This window comes from Mesoplodon mirus, assembly GCF_964341445.2.
Source record: "Mesoplodon mirus genome assembly, chromosome: 2".
Taxonomy (NCBI): Eukaryota; Metazoa; Chordata; class Mammalia; order Artiodactyla; family Ziphiidae; genus Mesoplodon; species Mesoplodon mirus.
Genome location: NC_138977.1, coordinates 205,854,919 through 205,873,854, shown reverse-complemented (window position 1 = coordinate 205,873,854; position 18,936 = coordinate 205,854,919). Strand labels below are relative to the sequence as shown.

Below are 18,936 nucleotides of genomic sequence, written 5' to 3'. Positions count from 1 at the left end.
GATCCAAACTTTCATTCATACAGAGTATCTAGATGGGGTGCATTTCAAAATAAATCAATGTGGTAGTAAGATCTGCTTCATGGAATGGGTTGGCCTAATTGAACAGATATAATAACACTCTGTTAATATCCATGTGGACTATGTAGAACATCATCACTCTTGTATGTACATGACTATAATAGTTCTGCGTTTCTTTCCATCCTGGAATCTGAGGACTGATTTCCCTAAATGTCTGTGAGCCAAGGGATTTCAAAGAGATTCCTCCAAAATGTTCCAGAGTGAATTTCATGAGCTGTTCAGCTGGAGCCAGCCAGCAGCTTGGAGTTGGGACTTCATCTTGGATGACTTGCTGAGGGAAAATCCACCCCCCGTAAAACGAGGGCCAGTTAGTTTGGCTATTGAGAAGGCATTCTCCATTCCTATTTTGTCCTTGTTCCTATAAGAGAGGAGGTGAAAGTTAACTTCCTTACCACCTTTTTCCTCTTCTATGTTTGATAGTTCTTAGGGTGAATTAGCCACTGAAAACTGCTTTGATCAAAGCTTCCAGTTTGAGACAAGGTGGTGGTTTAAATCTAATTAGGTGTTACTGATAACACATAGAATTAGGGAAAGACACAATTAAATGTGCTTTCCTAATGTTGATCTAAATACGGACAGAAGGCCTCATAATAGCTCAGACCCTGTGGACTGGAGGTTCCTGACTTGTAATCATCTTCCTATTTTATAAAGCATTTGTTTAGTTCCAAAGATCAGTCAGAAGAATCTTTCTCTTGGCTCAATTATAATGACTAATTCATCATTTATCAACTTTTAAAATCCAAAGTTTCAGTGGAAACATAAATATTTATCACACACACAAGGTATCTTCATCAAACTTGGACATTTATAAAATACAAATTTTCCTATAACTTTAGATGAGCAGCAGTTATTATTAGAAATAGTTTAAGATATGAGAAAAGCTGGGAAAGATAAATAAGAGAGTACATTTGGCAATAGATAAAGGAAGTTCTAATCTAAAATCTACAATGTATCTTCTATGCAGATCTTCTTTAAATACCCACACACACACACACACACACACACACACACACACACACACACACACACACACACACACACACACACACATTCAGGTTTCCTGCAGAGGCATCTTAAATTTACACAAATTACCTATTGAATAATTAGGGGTCTTATGGAAAACATCTTTGGAGTCCCTTTTTAAAAATAAAAACTGAGCAAACTACTAAGACTAAAACCAATTAGATTTGGCTAATAGAAGTGATTTACTTCAGGGAAGAGAATTCTACCTTTTGCAAAAGAATCTGAACTGTACTGCAGACTCTAGACCAGCCTGGAGGTCCAGAGTAGGGGAGTCAAGGGCAGGTCGGTAGGGGTGCAGGTCAGGACTGGAGCATGATAAAAACAGGGTTTGAGAAAAGTGAAAAAAAAAGGCAAAAAGGTAAAAATGATATGAGTTGCTATTTTATAAAGAGTATGTGTGAGGAGAATAGCCACAGAGATTATTCTAAATTATTCCATTTGAAAAGAACCTGCAGAGAATTTGTTAATCAATCCAGCTGTCCCTTAGCAGAACTGATTTCATTATTATAAAAAGCTGTCCTCCATAAATAGGACAAAAGCTTTAGCCTTGAGTGGGTCCAGCAAAGAAGGTTCCTTCAAGCACTCTGACAATTTGTCTACCTCCTGACTGTTGCTAGCTGCAGGCAGTGCCCCCTTCCCCCTGCCCTCTCTCACCTTAAATAACCTAAAATTTCCTCTCCGAAGGAACTTAAGCTTAATGCTTCTGGCCTGATCTAAGTTGACTAATGGGAATAATGTCTCCTTTATACGATCTTTTTAATGTATTTACAGACTATCTTAATGACTCCCTTCAGCCTTCTTCCTTCCAGTCTAAACCATCTCAGCACTTTTGTTCTTGCCTGGGCATATTTTCCTTCAGCTCCTTAATCTTTTTTTTTTTTTTCCCCTGTTCTCCCATGAACTCATAACTCTCTGTCTCCTTCCAGTTTATGGATCCCAACTAAATGGAATGACCCAATGATGCCCTAGCCAGGTCAGATTGGCCACAAGGAATGAGGATTCAAGGCAAAGGCAGAGTCTAGAGCAGTGCTATCTGATAGAACTTTCTATGATGGTGGAAAAGCTCTGTATTTGAGCTGCCCAATGCGGCATCCACTAGCCACACATGGCTACTAAGTAGGTGAAATGTGACTAGTGCAATTAAGGAACTAAATTTCTAATTGGATTGAATTGCAATTCACTTTAATTTAAATAGCCACAAGTGGCATATTGCCGGGGGGCAGCGCAATTCTAGTGGATGGGCCATTGGGAGGGAATGAGCTATCAGAGGGGTGTCCCTCTGTCAGCATGCTCCCTGTGTCCAAAAAACGTGTGTGTGCCTGGCCGGGGGATCAATAAGGTCAATGGAAACTAGGTCAAATCCCAGGGCCAAGGCAGGGGAGTTAATTAGCTCTAGGAAGGCAATTAACTGCTTAGCCAAGAAAGGTGTTTATAACTGTTTCAACTGGACCACTGGTCTCCAAAATGGAGTGTGTGAACTCTACAAGATGAGTGGGATGACCTGTTGGCAAGGGGCAAGAAGATATTAGAGATTCAATATTTTATCTTTGAAAATTAAAAATCTTTCTTTACTAATAATTACTCACAAAGTGACAATAGTATTTGTGTGTACTTTATAAATTAAAATATATTGGAGGTAAAAAACTATTCCAAAATAGTATTTTTTTAATTTTAAAAACTACATGCATATATATTAGGGGGGCTGCAAGTTCAAAAATGTTTTACTGATAAGGGTGCATACTCAGAAAGTTTGAAGGTCACAGAGCTAGACAACTGCCTCACGTGGAAACTAGACATGACATTTGATAAGCACAACTTTGGTGTCCTAAAAGAAAACTACAGTGTTTCTACTCCAACATTCATTCAATTCACATCATTAACATCAGTGGTTCTCAAACATCAGTGCGCATGGAATTCACCTAGAGAGCAATTAGACTGAAGATTTTTGAGGCTCATCCGGAACCTGCTGAAGCCAAATATCTGGAAATGGGGCCTAGGAACCTGCATGTTTAATAAATCTCACCAGTGATTCTGCATCAGATAGTTGCTAGACCCACACATTAAGCCAGACCAATCTAAATTAGCTATAGTTTTTAGCAATATTTTAGTCTACCAAGGAACTGGCATCTAAATGTGGAATGGGGGAATGTTCTGATTTACAAAAAGGGTAGATTTTTACTGGCAAATGAATTCACATCCAGCTATGTTAAGTAGCTGTTTGCCACTAATGGATTATTGGTGGATGCGTTCAAACCCTGTTTCACCATGTCCTTGAAACGCCCATGTGGATGAAATACCAAGCCTCACTTTCATCTCACAATGTGAGCCTCTACAGAATGAACAAGATGATTTGGGCAATGCACACAGCCAAGGTTCAAACCTGCTGATTCATCTGGGCCCACTCACTCACGCCAGGATTAGGCAAACAATAACAAAGTGAAGAGAACATTTACTCTCCAACATGTAGGCATCCTGAAACCCAAAATATTCACCTGATATCTGCATTATCATCTCCTAGAAGAATGCTCATGCTGATACCCTACAGCAGATACTGAAGTCAGGTACTAGACACAGAAATGGTTCAGAGACCGTTTATCTAAAACATAGGTGAAAATTACTTGTGAACTGCTCATAATTACAGTGGTTTTAAATGTGAATATGCTTCAGCCCATACCAGGCTAATCGTGAACCTCCTTTGCAGACACAGTTACGGAATGATTATCTCCAAACCGTGAGAACAGTGTGGGGAAAAAAATCACACTAGGTTTCCTCTGCGCCACATGAGGTCTACCAGTGAGCTGATATTAATGAATCCTTGTTAGGGTCCTAAGGAGGGGTCTCAGTATCAAAGGAGATGCCCATCTTGCTCTAACACCAGCCCACTGAGGGACCTGTAGAAAGTAATTTGCTCACCCTTGACTTAGTTTACCCCAGTGAAGTCTGTGACTCTGTGACTGTCTTCAATTATTTTCTTATCAGGAGTTAACAGGCACAACAGAACTAGAACATTTGACTAATTCTTACTTCTGAATGTATTCTTTACGTTTCTGAGCAAGGTATTTCTTCTTTAAGTTCAGCAGTTCATTGCTAAGTTTCTCGATCTCATACTTATATTCCTGGCTCTGTGATTCATACATATTCAGTTCTGAAGACAAAACCTAGCGTGACAAATAAAGCAGCATTAACAGAAGATATGCGGTGAGACAATATCCTTTTCTGAAAAATCTTTTTAATCTGCGGCCACTTACCTCAGTGAGGGTAGAGATACAAAACCATGCCCAGGTTTAACAGTTAATCTGCACACTTCTACCAGTTCAAGGTCTGTATCTGGGTAAAAATCTGATGGAGGTCTGAAGACTCATAATCCAGTGGCAAACAATGGAACCTCATTTCCCTTCTTTTTTTTTTTTTTTTTTTGCGTTACGTGGGCCTCTCACTGTTGTGGCCTCTCCTGTTGCGGAGCACAGGCTCCGGATGCGCGGGCTCAGCAGCCATGGCTCACGGGCCTAGCCGCTCCGCGGCATGTGGGATCATTCCAGACCAGGGCAAGAACCTGTGTCCCCTGCATCGGCAGGCGGACTTTCAACCACTGCGCCGCCAGGGAAACCCTTATTTCCCTTCTTTAAAGGAGAACTATCAGGCACATGCAAACAGGCTCACATATGAATGGTGTAATGTGGTTCAAGAATACTGTGAGTCGAAACAGAAAAACTCCCAGACATACAGCATAAAATTGCTTTTAAAGCCTTTTTTTAATAAAGCATTCAGAAAAGTCATTGCAAGGGAGCGTGATTCATCTGAGGATTATTGTAAAAATTACTCAGAACCATCCTGCCCCCACCACCACTCAGTAGGTATTCAATTTATGTTTTCCAAGGTTGCTGTTCTGCTGAATGTCAATCACCTCTTTACTGTGCCCTTTGGGACTATTCACAGGTTCTCTCTTTATCCCAGCACTGGGACTTACCTCTAAGAAGCAGGGGGCTATGACATCTGCAGGGAGAGTGTACTGCATGCAAGGGGCTCTAATAGGAAGCCTAACTACCTGCCTCTTGCACTATTGTGTTCAGTAGATGCTACTGGTTTCAGGCTGGACAGGGAGAGAGGGAATTTACTCACCTAAACGGATGTGTAGAGTACACTAAAGCGAGGGGTACCCCCAACAAAAACTAAGGGGAAAAAAGGGAGGCTACTGTCCTAAAGGGCATGCAATAGATTTGATTTGTTTTTCATCTAGTTCTGCATTTTTAAAAAATTTGCATAAAAGGCGGATCTTTATCTTTTGAGTGTTCATCTGCTTCTGAACTCTTTCCACTTAACTGCTGTGAAAAGGATTCTGACGATATTATCATGAGCTAAAGAATATGCTTTTCATGTTGGAAGAAAAACTGTCTTCAGCCATAAAAAGAAACAAAATTGAGTTATTTGTAGTGAGGTGGATGGACCTAGAGTCTGTCATACAGAGTGAAGTAAGTCAGAAAGAGAAAAACAAATACCTATGCTAACACATATATATGGAATCTAAAAAAAATTAAAAAATTTTTTAAAAAGGTTCTGATGAACCTAGGGGCAGGACAGGAATAAAGATGCAGACGTAGAGAATGGACTTGAGGACACGGGAGGGGGAAGGTTAAGCTGGGATGAAGCAAGAGACTAGCACTGACATATATACACTACCAAACGTAAAACAGATAGCTAGTGGGAACCAACTGCATAGCACAGGGAGATCAGCTCGGTGCTTTGTGACCACCTAGAGGGGTGGGATAGGGAGGGTGGGAGGGAGATGCAAGAGGGAGGGGATACGGGGATGTATGTATATGTATAGCTGATTCACTTTGTTATACAGCAGAAATTAACACACCATTGTAAAGCAATTTTAGTCCAATAAAAATGTAAAAAAAAAATAGTTAAACTCTTAGGAACAAAGACCTTGTTTCCAAACAATGAATGTGGAATTTCCTAAAACAGCTCAGATAATGAGGACAAACTGGTGGACAGGTTTGGTATTATCCACCCCTGAATCTTCCACCAGGGGTCACATGTCATTCAGAGCAAAAATCTGGATACCCTCAGATAAACACTTAAAGTAACAAAAGTCTCCTATGAACCACTGAATACAATTCAGCGCTAAGTATGCCTATCTGAGAGTAGTGTAAAGACATGTGCTTTTCTAATTTACACCCACCCCTGAGAAAATAAATTTTTATTTTATTTGATATATTCAATTGTTTAAAGGGATGAAAATAATCAAAAGATTATGCCTCCTGCAAAACTCAAATTATGTCTCAGGATACTCATGTAAAATGAAGGCTTAACAGTGATAAGTTGAAAATTAATGCTCTCATTACATTTCTGTTTCGTCTGCCTTTTTTAAGTAAAAGGATGTGATTTTACAACATTGTATTTGTGAAAGGATTAGTACTATATTAGTAGCGTGGCATCTATTTTACCCCAGGCAGAAAGGCAATGATTATTACCATCATTGCACAGGAAAGTGCCAGAATTCAGCTGGCATGTGCTCCATTCTGTGCATGTGTGTGTATAAGGCTTCCCTAACATGCCAAGAATATCTAAGTACTTTTTAGGAGGTAAAGCTGAGGATATAGTGGGAACATACAGTTTTTGAGAAAACTTTAAAAAGGCACATATAATACTAAAACATTCCATCTCCCCAGCTAATGTTCTTATGTCACTTAGAAGGGAACTTATGCTAACAGAATCCTAAAATGATTTTACTTCCCTTTCATGGCTTCTTATTTCATAGATGGTCATGAAGCAAGGTTCCTGGGGACTGGGGAGTAGCCTGTGTTTTGTGTACATGTATTTCAGGTGAAATGAATAGTAAAAACCTGCTGTGACACAATGATCTGCTTCAGTGGGCAGTGGTGTTAAAATATTCCCTCTGTTCTTTCCCACCATCCGAATCCTCTAAATCATCTTGAGTTAATCTATACAAACCTTGTTCCCCAAATTTCTATCCCATCACCATCATCCTCTCCCCAGCTCTTTCTCCACTTGTTCATCTCCCTGTTTTGTGCGAGTCTATTAGCTTAGGAGCGGAGGGGTAGCTTTAAGGCTTGCCCTGTGCCTCCCGGGACTGGAGCACTAAAGAAGCTGATATCAAAGGAGGCCAGCATTTGGGAGACTGGCTCCTTGTGCTGAGGCAGTAGACTTGTCCATGGGTATTCCCCAGAGTGTGTCTGTCCTTCAGCCAGTAAAGGAGCACTTACTTTAAGCTGCTTGGTCTTCTCCCGCAGTGTGTGGCGGTAGATCTTTAGCTGCTCTGCAGCCTCAGGCCCAGGCTGCCGGGCCAGGATGTGCTTTAGTTCCACATACAGCTTCTCCTTTTCCTGGTGGAGAGTATAACCACAAGTGGAGATAAATAACCGCATCAAGACAAGGGAAGTGCCTTTAACAGCATGGTCAGGATGATTTGGGATCATCCTAGGGCCCTTCTCAGCTCCACACTGATTACATTCACACGTAGATTCATTCAATCAAGCATCAAGCCACATAGGGACCCGGCACTGCCCACCAGCAGGCCGGCAGCAGCCTTGCAACCCCCAGGTTGTGTGGCAAACCACATGGGAAGCCTACCCTGCCCTCCAGTGGTCTTGCAACAACTGCATGAGGAATGGCCCCCAGCCAGCCTGGCCAGGGGCCAGCTCCACCTACCAACATGCCCACAGTAGTCAGCTCTGCCACAACAGAAGGACACATGAAATCCACAAAGGGGGCACCACTGGAGCATACAGCTCTGATGACCAGAGGGGAGTGTGTTGCTGGGCCCTAAAGGATATCACCTACATAAGGCAACTTCCCCAAGATTGGAAAATGTAACTGATGTACCTAACACATAGAAATAAACACAGAGAATTGGGCAAAATGAGGAGACAGAGGAATATATTACAAATGAAGGAACAAGACATAACCTCAGAAAAAGAACTAAAGGAAGTGGAGATAAGCAATCTATCCAACAAAGGGCTCAAGGTAATAATCATAAAGATGCTCACTGAACTTGGGAGAAGAATGTATGAACACAGTAAGAATTTCAACAAACAGAGAATATAAAGAAGAACCAAACACAGCTAAAGAACACAATAACTGAAATTAAAAATACACTAGAAGGAATCAACAGTAGATTAGATGGTACAGAGGAACTATAAACCAGAAGACAGAGTAGTGGAAATTACAAAGCTGAACAGAAAAAAGAATTAAAATAAAAATAAGGATAGTTTAAGAGACCTCTGGTATAACATCAAGTATAATAACATTTGCATTATAGGGATCCCAGAAGGAGAAGAGAGAGAGAAAGGGGCAGAGAAAATATTTGAAGAAATAATAGCTGAAAACTTCCCTAACCTTGGAAAGAAAAGACATCTAGGTCCAGGAAGCACAGAGAGTAGTCTCAAACAGAATCAACCCAAACAGGACCACACCAAGACACACTGTAATTAAAATGGCAAAAATTAAAGATAAAGAGAGAATATTTAAAAAGCAAGAGAAAAGCAACTAGTTACATACATGGGAATTCCCATAAGATTATCAGCTGGCTTTTCAGAAGAAACTTTGCAGGCCAGAAGGGAGTGACACAATATATTCAAAGTGATGAAAGGAAAAAACTTACAGCCCAAAATTCTCTACCCAGCAAGGTTATCATTTAGATTTGAAGGAGAGATAAAGAGTTTTACAGATAAGCAAAAGCTAAAAGAGTTTAGCACCATTAAACTGGCTTTAAAAGAAATATTAAAGGAATTTTTCTAGGTGAAAAAGAAAAGGATACAACTAGAAATATGAAAATTATGAAAGGAAAGATCTCACTGGTAAAGCTAAACATACAGTGAAGGTAGTAAGTCAACAATGTATAAAGCTAGTAGGAAGGCTGTGAGGTAAAAGTAGTAAAATCATCTATATCACAATATGTAGTTAAGAGATACACAAAACAAAAAGATGTAAAATATGACATCAAAAACATTAACCGTGGTAGGTGAGGAATGAAAATGTAGGCTGATTAGAATGCATTCAAACTTAAGAGATCAGCAACTTAAAATAATAACATATATATATCACATATATATATATATATATATATATATATATATATAAAATAGATACACACACACAAAAAGGAAAGGCATTCAACCGTAACACTACAGACAGTCATCAAATCACAGGGGAAGGGAGCAAAAGAAAGAGAAAGGAACAAAAAGCTTTTAAAAAGAAATTAACAAAATGGCAATAAGTACATACCTATCAATAATTAAATGTAAATGGACTAAATGCTCCAATCAAAAGACATAGAGTAGCTGAATGAATACAAAAACAAAACCCAAATGTACGCTGCCTACAAAAGACTCACTTCAGATCGAAAGACACACACAGACTGAAAGTTAGGGGACAGAAAAGAAATAATAAAGATCAGAGCAGAAATAAATGAAACAGAGAAATAATAAAGAATCAGAGCAAGCACAGCCATCTGCCGGTTCACCTGTTGGATGTCCCAGAGGGTATCCATGGACAGTGTAATGGGAGTGTTGTCCAGCCATCATATGATGCTGTCAGATATGCCAGACAGATGTTGCTCAATGTCACAAGGCAGGCAGATGATAACCTCATAGAAGGGACCACAGCGATAAGTTGCCATGGCAGTGCACTATGGTCAGCTTTTCCTGCTTATATTCTCTCACCCTGAAGTTTCCCTGTTATCTGGTTCTTTCATTCGCGGTCATGTGGTGGGGGAGCATAGCAAGTGATGCAACAGGAAGTGGAGATTGCCTCAGCTAGAAATGACTCAGCAGGAAGTGCATCACTGGAAGTGGAAACGTCATCAAAGCACAACAGGGCAGGGCTAGGGTTGGGGTTAACCTCACCAATGGGAGTGAGCAGGGCCACCTTTGAAGAGAGAGAGAGAGGACCCAAATAAACAAAAAATCAGAAATGAAAGAAAAGTTATAACCAACACCACCAAAATACAAAGGATCATAAGAGATTACTACGAACAATTAGATGCCAATAAAATGGACAACCTAGAAGAAATGGATAAATTCTTAGAAACATACAATCTCCAAAACTGAATCATGACAGAAGAAATAGAAAATATGAACAGACCAATTAATGAAATTTAATCGGTAATAAAAAATGCCCAACAAAGAAAAGTCCAAGATCAGATGGCTTCACAGGTGAATTCTGCCAAATACTTAAAGAAAAGTTGATACTTATTACGATCAAGCTACTCCAAAAATCTGTGGAGTAAGGAACATTTTTTTAAATTTTATTTATTTTTTTATACAGCAGGTTCTTATTAGAGATCAGTTTTATACACATCAGTGTATACATGTCAATCCCAATCACCCAACTCAGCACACCACCATCCCCAACCCATCATGGCTTTCCCCCCCTTGGTGTCCATACGTTTGTTCTCTACATCTGTGTCTCAACTTCTGCCCTGCAAACTAGTTCATCTGTACCATTTTTCTAGGTTCCACATACATGCGTTAATATAAGATATTTGTTTTTCTCTTTCTGACTTACTTCACTCTGTATGTCAGTCTCTAGATCCATCCATGTCTCAACAAATGACTCAATTTTGTTCCTTTTTATGGCTGAGTAATATTCCCTTGTATATATGTACCACATCTTCTTTATCCATTCATCTGTCGATGGGCATTTAGGTGGCTTCCATGACCTCGCTATTGTAAATAGTGCTGCAATGAACATTGGGGTGCATGTGTCTTTTTGAATTATGGTTTTCTCTGGGTATATGCCCAGTAGTGGGATTGCTGGATAATATGGTAATTGTATTTTTAGTTTTTTAAGGAACCTCCATACTGTTCTCCATAGTGGCTGTATCAATTTACATTCCCACCAACAGTGCAAGAGGGTTCCCTTTTCTCCACACCCTCTCCAGCATTTGTTGTTTGTACATTTTCTGATGATGCCCATTCTAACTGGTATGAGGTGATACGTCATTGTAGTTTTGATTTGCATTTCTCTAATAATTAGTGATGTTGAGCAGCTTTTCACGTGCTTCTCGGCCATCTGTATGTCTTCTTTGAAGAAATGTCTATTTAGGTCTTCTGCCCATTTTTGGATTGGGTTGTTTGTTTCTTTAATATTGAGCTGCATGAGGTGTTTATATACTTTGGAGATTAATCCTTTGTCCGTTGATTCATTTGCAAATATTTTCTCCCATTCTGAGGGTTATCTTTTAGTCTTGTTTATGGTTTCCTTTGCTGTGCAAAAGCTTTTAAGTTTCATTAGGTCCCATTTGTTTATTTTTGTTTTTATTTCCATTACTCTAAGAGGTGGATCAAAAAAGATCCTGCTGTGATTTACGTCAAAGAGTGTTCTTCCTATGCTTTCCTCAAAGAGTTTTATAATCTCTGGCCTTACATTTAGGTCTCTAATCCATTTTGAGTTTATTTTTGTGTATGGTGTTAGGGAGTGTTCTAATTTCATTCTTTTACATGTAGCTGTCCAGTTTTCCCACCACCACTTATTGAAGAGACTGTCTTTTCTCCATTGTATATCCTTGCCTCCTTTGGCATAGATTAGTTGACCATAGGTTCATGGGTTTATCTCTGGGCTTTCTAACCTGTTCCTTTCATCTGTGTTTCTGTTTTTGTGCCAGTACCATATTGTCCTGATTACTGTAGCTTTGTAGTACAGTCTGAAGTCAGGGAGTCTGATTCCTCCAGCTCCGCTTTTTTCCCTCAAGACTGCTTTGGCTAATTGGGGTCTTTTGTGTCTCCATACAAATTTTAAGATTTTTTGTTCTAGTTCCGTAAAAAGTGCCATTGGTAATTTGATAGGGATTGCATTGAATCTGTAGATTGCTTTGGGTAGTATATTCATTTTCACAATATTGATTTTTCCAATCCAAGAACATGGTATATGTCCCAATTTGTTTGTATCATCTTTAATTTCTTTCATCAGTGTCTTATAGTTTTCTGCATACAGGTCTTTTGTCTCCTTAGATAGGTTTATTCCTAGGTATTTTATTCTTTTTGTTGCAATGGTAAATGGGAGTGTTTCCTTAATTTCTCTTTCCGATTTTTCATCATTAGTGTATAGGAATGCAAGAGATTTCTGTGCATTAATTTTGTATCCTGCAACTTTACCAAATTCATTGATTAGCTCTAGTAGTTTTCTGGTGGCATTTTTAGAATTCTCTATGTATAGTAGCATGTCATCTGCAAACAGTGACAGTTTTACTTCTTCTTTTCCAATTTGTATTCCTTCTATTTCTTTTTCTTCTCTGATTGCCGTGGCTAGGAATTCCAAAACTATGTTGAATAATAGTGGTGAGAGTGGACATCCTTGTCTTGTTCCTGATCTTAGAGGAAATGGTTTCAGTTTTTCACCATTGAGAATGATGTTTGCTGTAGGTTTGTCGTATATGGCCTTTATTATGTTGAGGTAGGTTCCCTCTATGCCCACTTCCTGCAGAGTTTTTATCATAAATGGGTGTTGTATTTTGTCAAAAGCTTTTTATGCATCTATTGAGATGGTCATATGGTTTTTATTCTTCAATTTGTTAATATGGTGTATCACATTGATTGATTTGCATATATTGAAGAATCCTTGCATCCCTGGGATAAATCCCACATGATTATGGTGTATGATCCTTTTAATGTGTTGTTGGATTCTCTTTGCTAGTATTTTGTAGAGGATTTTTGCATCTATATTCATCAGTGATATTGGTCTATAATTTTCTTTTTTTGTAGTATCTTCGTCTGGTTTTGGTATCAGGGTGATGGTGGCCTCGTAGAATGAGTTTGGGAGTGTTCCTTCCTCTGCAATGTTTTGGAAGAGTTTGAGAAGGATGAGTGTTAGCTCTTCTCTAAATGTTTGATAGAATTCACCTGTGAAGCCATCTGTTCCTGGACTTTTGTTCGTTGGAAGATTTTTAATCACAGTTTCAATTTCATCATTTGTGATTGGTCTGTTCATATTTTCTATTTCTTCCTGGTTCAGTCTTGGAAGGTTATACCTTTCTAAGAATTTGTCCATTTCTTCCAGGTTGTCCATTTTATTGGCATAGAGTTGCTTGTAGTAGTCTCTTAGGATGCTTTGTATTTCTGTGGTGTCTGTTGTAACTTCTCCTTTTTCATTTCTAATTTTAGTGATTTGAGTCCTCTCCCTCTTTTTCTTGATGAGTCTGCCTAATGGTTTATCAATTTTGTTTATCTTCCTAAAGAACCAGCTTTTAGTTTTATTGATCTTTGCTATTACTTTCTTTGTTTCTATTTCATTTATTTCTGCTCTGATCTTTATAATTTCTTTCCTTCTGCTAACTTTGGGTTTTGTTTGTCCTTTTTTCTCTAGTTCCTTTAGGTGTAAGGTTAGATTGTTTATTTGATATTTTTCTTGTTTCTTGAGGTAGGCTTGTATTGCTGTAAACTTCCCTCTTATAACTGCTTTTGCTGCATCCCATAGGTTTTGGATCATAGTGTTTTCATTGTCATTTGTCTCTAGGTATTTTTTGATTTCCTCTTTGATTTCTTAAGTGATCTCTTGGTTACTTAGTAACACATTGTTTAGCCTCCATGTGTTTGTGTTTTTTACATTTTTTTCCCTGTAATTCATTTCTAATCTCATAGTGTTGTGGTCAGAAAAGATGCTTGATATGATTTCAATTTTCTTAAATTTACAGAGGCTTGATTTGTGACCCAAGGTGTGACCCGACCCCTCCTGGAGAATGTTCCATGCACACTTGAGAAGAAAGTATAATTTGATGTTTTGGATGGAACATCCTATAAATATCAATTAACTCTATCCGGTCTGTTGTGTCATTTAAAGCTTGTGTTTCTTTATTAATTTTCTGTTTGTCCATTGGTGTAAGTGAGGTTTTAAGGACCCCCAGTATTATTGTGTTACTGTGGATTTCCTCTTTTATAGCCGTTAGCAGTTGCCTTATGTAGTGAGGTGCTCCTATGTTGGGTGCATATATATTTATAATTGTGATATCTTCTTCTTGGATTGATCCCTTGATCATTATATAGTGTCCTTCCTTGTCTCTTGTAACATTCTTTATTTTAAAGTCTATTTTATCTGTTATGAGTATTGCTACTCCAGCTATCATTTGATTTCCATTTGCATGGAATATCTTTTTCCATCCCCTCACTTTCAGTCTGAATGTGTCCCTGGGTCTGAAGTAGGTCTCTTGTAGACAGCATATATATGGGTCTTGTTTTTGTGTCCATTCAGCAAGTCTGTGTCTTTTGGTTGGAGCATTTAATCCATTCACTTTTAAGGTAAGTATCGATATGTATGTTCCTATTCCCATTTTCTTAATTGTTTTGGGTTTGCTTTTGTAGGTCTTTTTCTTCTCTTGTGTTTCCCACTTAGAGAAGTTCCTTTAGCATTTGTTGTAGAGCTGGTTTGGTGGTGCTGAATTCTCTTAGCTTTTGCTTGTCTGTGAAGCTTTTGATTTTTCCATCGAAATTGAATGAGATCCTTGCCGGGTAGAGTAATCCTGGTTGTACGTTCTTCAATTTCATCACTTTAAATATGTCATGCCACTCTCTTCTGGCTTGTAGAGTTCCTGCTGAGAAATCAGCTGTTAACCTTATGGGAGTCCCCCTGTATGTTATTTGTCATTTTTCCCTTGTTGCTTTCAGTAATTTTTCTTTGTCTTTAATTTTTGGCAGTTTGATTACTTTTTGTCTCGGCATGTTTCTCCTTGGGTTTAGCCTGCCTGGGACTCTGTGCTTCCTGGACTTGGATGGCTATTTCATTTCCCATGTTAGTGAAGTTTTCGACTCTAATCTCTTCAAATATTTTCTCGGGTCTTTGCTCTCTCTCTTCTCCTTCTGGGACCCCTATAATGCGAATGTTGTTGAGTTTAATGCTGTCCCAGAGGTCTCTTAGTCTGTCTTCATTTCTTTTCATTCTTTTTTCTTTATTCTGTTCTGGAGCAGTGAATTCCATCATTCTGTCTTTCAGGTCACTTATCCGCTCTTCTGCCTCAGTTATTCTGCTATTGATTCCTTCTAGTGTAGTTTTCATCTCAGTTATTGTATTGTTCATCTGTTCTTTGTTAAACATTTCTTGCATCTTCTTGATCTTTGCCTCCATTCTTTTTCTGAGGTCCTGGATCATCTTCACTATCATTATTCTGAATTCTTTTTCTGGAAGGTTGTCTATCTCCACTTCATTTAGTTGTCTTTCTGGGGTTTTATCTTGTTCCTTCATCTGGTACATAGCCCTTTGCCTTTTCATCTTGTCTGTCTTTCTGTGAATGTGGTTTTTGTTCCACAGGCTGCCGGACTGTAGTTCTTCTTGCTTCTGCTGTCTGCCCTCTGGTGGATGAGGCTATCTAAGAGGCTTGTGTAAGTTTCCTGATGGGAGGGACTGGTGGTGGGTTGAGCTGGCTGTTGCTCTGGTGGGCAGAACTCAGTAAAACTTTAATCCACTTGACTGTTGATGGGTGGGGCTGGGTTCCCTCCCTGTTGGTTATTTGGCCTGAGGCAACCCAACACTGGAGCCCAGCTGGGCTCTTTGGTGGGGCTAATGACAGACTCTGGGAGGGCTCACACCAAGGACTATCTCCCAGAACTTTGTTGCCAGTGTCCTTGTCCCCACAGTGAGCCACAGCCACCCCCTGCCTCTGCAGGAAACCCTCCAACACTAGCAGGTAGGTCTGGTTCTGTCTCCCCTGGGGTCACTGCTCCTTCCCCTGGGTCCCGATGCACACACTACTTTTTGTGTGCCCTCCAAGAGTGGAGTCTCTGTTTCCCCCAATCCTGTCGAAGTAATGTAATCAATTCCCACTAGGCTTCAAAGTCTGATTCTTTAGGAAGTCCTCCTCCCACTGCCGGACCCCCATGTTGAGAAGCGTGACTTGGGGCTCAGAATCTTCACGCCAGTGGCTGGACTTCTGTGGTATAAGTGTTCTCCAGTCTGTGAGTCACCCACCCAGCAGTTATGGGGTTTGATTTTACTGTGACTGTGCCTCTCCTACCATCTCATTGTGGCTTCTCCTTTGTCTTTGTACGTGGGTTATTTTTTTGGTGAATTCCAGTGTCTTCCTGTCGATGACTGTCCAGCAGCTAGCTGTTATTCTGGTGTTCTCGCAAGAGGGAGTAAGAGCACGTCCTTCTACTCCGCCATCTTGGTTCCTCGAGGAAGGAACACTTCTGAACTCATTCTACAAGGCCAGCATCACCTTGATACCATGATCAAGTGGGACTTATCCCAGGGATACAAAGATGGTTCAATATGCACAAATCAATCGATGTGATACACCACATTAACAAATTGTAGAATAAAAATCATATGATCTTTTCAATAATGCAGAAAAAGCTTTTGACATTCAACATCTGTTTATTACAAAAACCTCAACAAAGTGAATATGGAGGGCAAAAGTGACAAACCCAAAGCAAACTTGATGAAAAGCTGAAAGCATTTCCTCTAAGATCAGGAACAAGACAAGGATGCCCACTCTTGCCACTGTTATTCAACATAGTATTGGAAGTCCTAGCCACAGCAATTAGACAAGAAGTAAAAAAATCCAAATTGGAAAGGAAGAAGTAAAACTTGACTGTTTGCAGATGACATGATACTACATATATAGAAAACCCTTAAGATGCTACCAAAAACCCACTAGAACTAATAAAGAAATTCAGTAAAGTTGTAGGATACAAAATTAATATACAAAAATATGCTGCATGTCTACACACTAATAACAAACTATCAGAAAGAGAAATTAAGGAAACAATCCCATTTATAATGGCATCAAGAAGAATAAAATACCTAGGAATAAGTCTATCCAAAGAGGTTAAAGACTTATACTGTGAAAACTATAAGACATTGATGAAAGAAAATGAAGGTGGCACAAACAATGGAAGGATATATCATACTCATAGATTGAAAGAATTAACATTGTTAAAATGACCATACTTCCCCAGGCAATCAACAGTTTCAATGCAATCTCTATCAAAATAACAAAGGCATTCTTCACAGAACTAGAACAAATAATTTTAAAATTTGTATGGAAACACAAAAGACCCCCAACAGCTAAAACAATCTTGAGAAAGAAGAACAAAGCTGGAGGTATTATGCTCCCTGATTTCAAACTATGCTGCAAAGCTGCAGTAATCAAAACAATATGGTACTGGCACAAAAACAAACACATAAATCAATGGAACAAAATTGAGATCCCAGAAATAAACCCATGTTTATATGGTCAATTAATCGATGACAAAGGAGGCAAAAATATACAATGGGGAAAAGACAGCCTCTTCAATAAATAGTGTGGGGAAAATTGGACAGGCACATGCAAAAGAATCAAACTAAACTCATTTATCGGACTTCCCTGGTGGTGCAGTGGTTGAGAATCCACCTGCCAATATAGAGGACACGGGTTTGAGCTCTGGTCCAGGAGGATCCCACATGCCGCAGAGCAACTAAGCCCATGCACCGCAACTACTGAGCCTGCACTCTATAGCCCACGAGCCACAACTACTGAAGCCCATGCACCTAGAGCCCATGCTCCACAACAAGAGAAGCCACCACAATGAGAAGCCCATGCACTGCAATGAAGAGTAGCCACTGCTCACCACAACTAGAGAAAGCCCACACGCAGCAACGAAGATCCAATGTAGCCAAAAATAAATAAATTTAAAATATTAAAAAATAAGAACACAGGAAAAATAAATTGTATGCTTACCCACATAAGAAAAATAAAAAATAAATGAATTTTTTTAAGTTGAAAAAAAACCAACTAATTTATCACCCATATACAAAAATAAACTAAAAATGGATTAAAGACTTAATGCAAGGCCTGAAGCCATAAAAACTCCTAGAAGAAAACATAGGCAGTAAACTCTTTGACATGAGTCTTTACAATATCTTTTTGGATCTGTTTCCTCAGGCAAGGGCTACAAAACCAAAACCAAAAAACAAAAAACAAATAGAACCTGTATCAAACTAAAAAGCTTTTGCACAGAGAAGGAAACTATCAACAAAATGAAAAGGCAACCTACTCAATGGGAGAAGATATTTGCAAACAATATAATCAGCAAGGGGTTAATATCCAAAATATACAAAGAACTCTTACAACTCAAATCAAAAAAAAAAAATTAAAAAAACAACTCTATTAAAAAACAGAGGACCTGAATAGGCATTTTTCCAAAAATGACATACAGATGGCCAACAAACATATGAAAAGATGCTCAATGTAACAAATCATCAGGGAAATGCAAATCAAAACCACAATGAGATACCACCTCACATCTATCAGAATGGTTAGCATCAAAAAAGACTATAGGGGCTTCCCTGGTGGCACAGTGGTTGAGAGTCCGCCTGCCGATACAGGGGACACGGGTTCGTGCCCCGGTCTGGGAAGATCCCACATGTCGCGGAGCGGCTAGGCCCTTGAGCCATGGCCGCTGAGCCTGCGCATCCGGAGCCTGTGCTCCACAACGGGAGAGGCCACAACAGTGAGAGGCCTGCGTACTGCAAAAAAAAAAAAAGACTATAAAAAGTGTTGGCGAGGATGTGGAGAAAAGGGAGTACTTGTGCACTGTAGTGGGACTGTAAATTGGTGTGGCCAATTTGTAAGTTGGAAAAGAGTGTGGAGGTTCCTCAAAAAATTAAAAATAGAACTACCATATGATCCAGGAATTTCACTTATGGGTTTTTACCTGAAGAAAACCAAAACACTAATTCAAAAAGATATATGCACACCAATGTTCATTGCTGCATTATTTATAATGGCCAAGATATGGAAGTAACCTAAGTATCCATTGAGAGATGATGGATAAAGAATATGTAGTATATGTATACAAAGTGATATTACTCAGCCATAAAAAATTGAAATCTTGCAATATG

General features: G+C 39.2%; 1 protein-coding gene across 1 annotated transcript in view; it reads right to left on the bottom strand.

The window, feature by feature from the left end:
- Window positions 1-221: 221 nt before the first annotated feature.
- The window catches only part of CFAP58 (cilia and flagella associated protein 58), a gene marked incomplete at its 5' end in the record, with an annotated part of 113,333 nt that continues 94,618 nt past the window's right edge, over window positions 222-18,936 (bottom strand). The window contains 3 exons of the mRNA XM_082643688.1: window positions 222-436; window positions 4,126-4,259; window positions 7,332-7,451. Of these exons, the coding sequence (XP_082499814.1) occupies window positions 286-436; window positions 4,126-4,259; window positions 7,332-7,451 (405 nt within the window). The 3' untranslated portion in view covers window positions 222-285. The remainder of the gene's footprint in view (window positions 437-4,125; window positions 4,260-7,331; window positions 7,452-18,936) is intronic.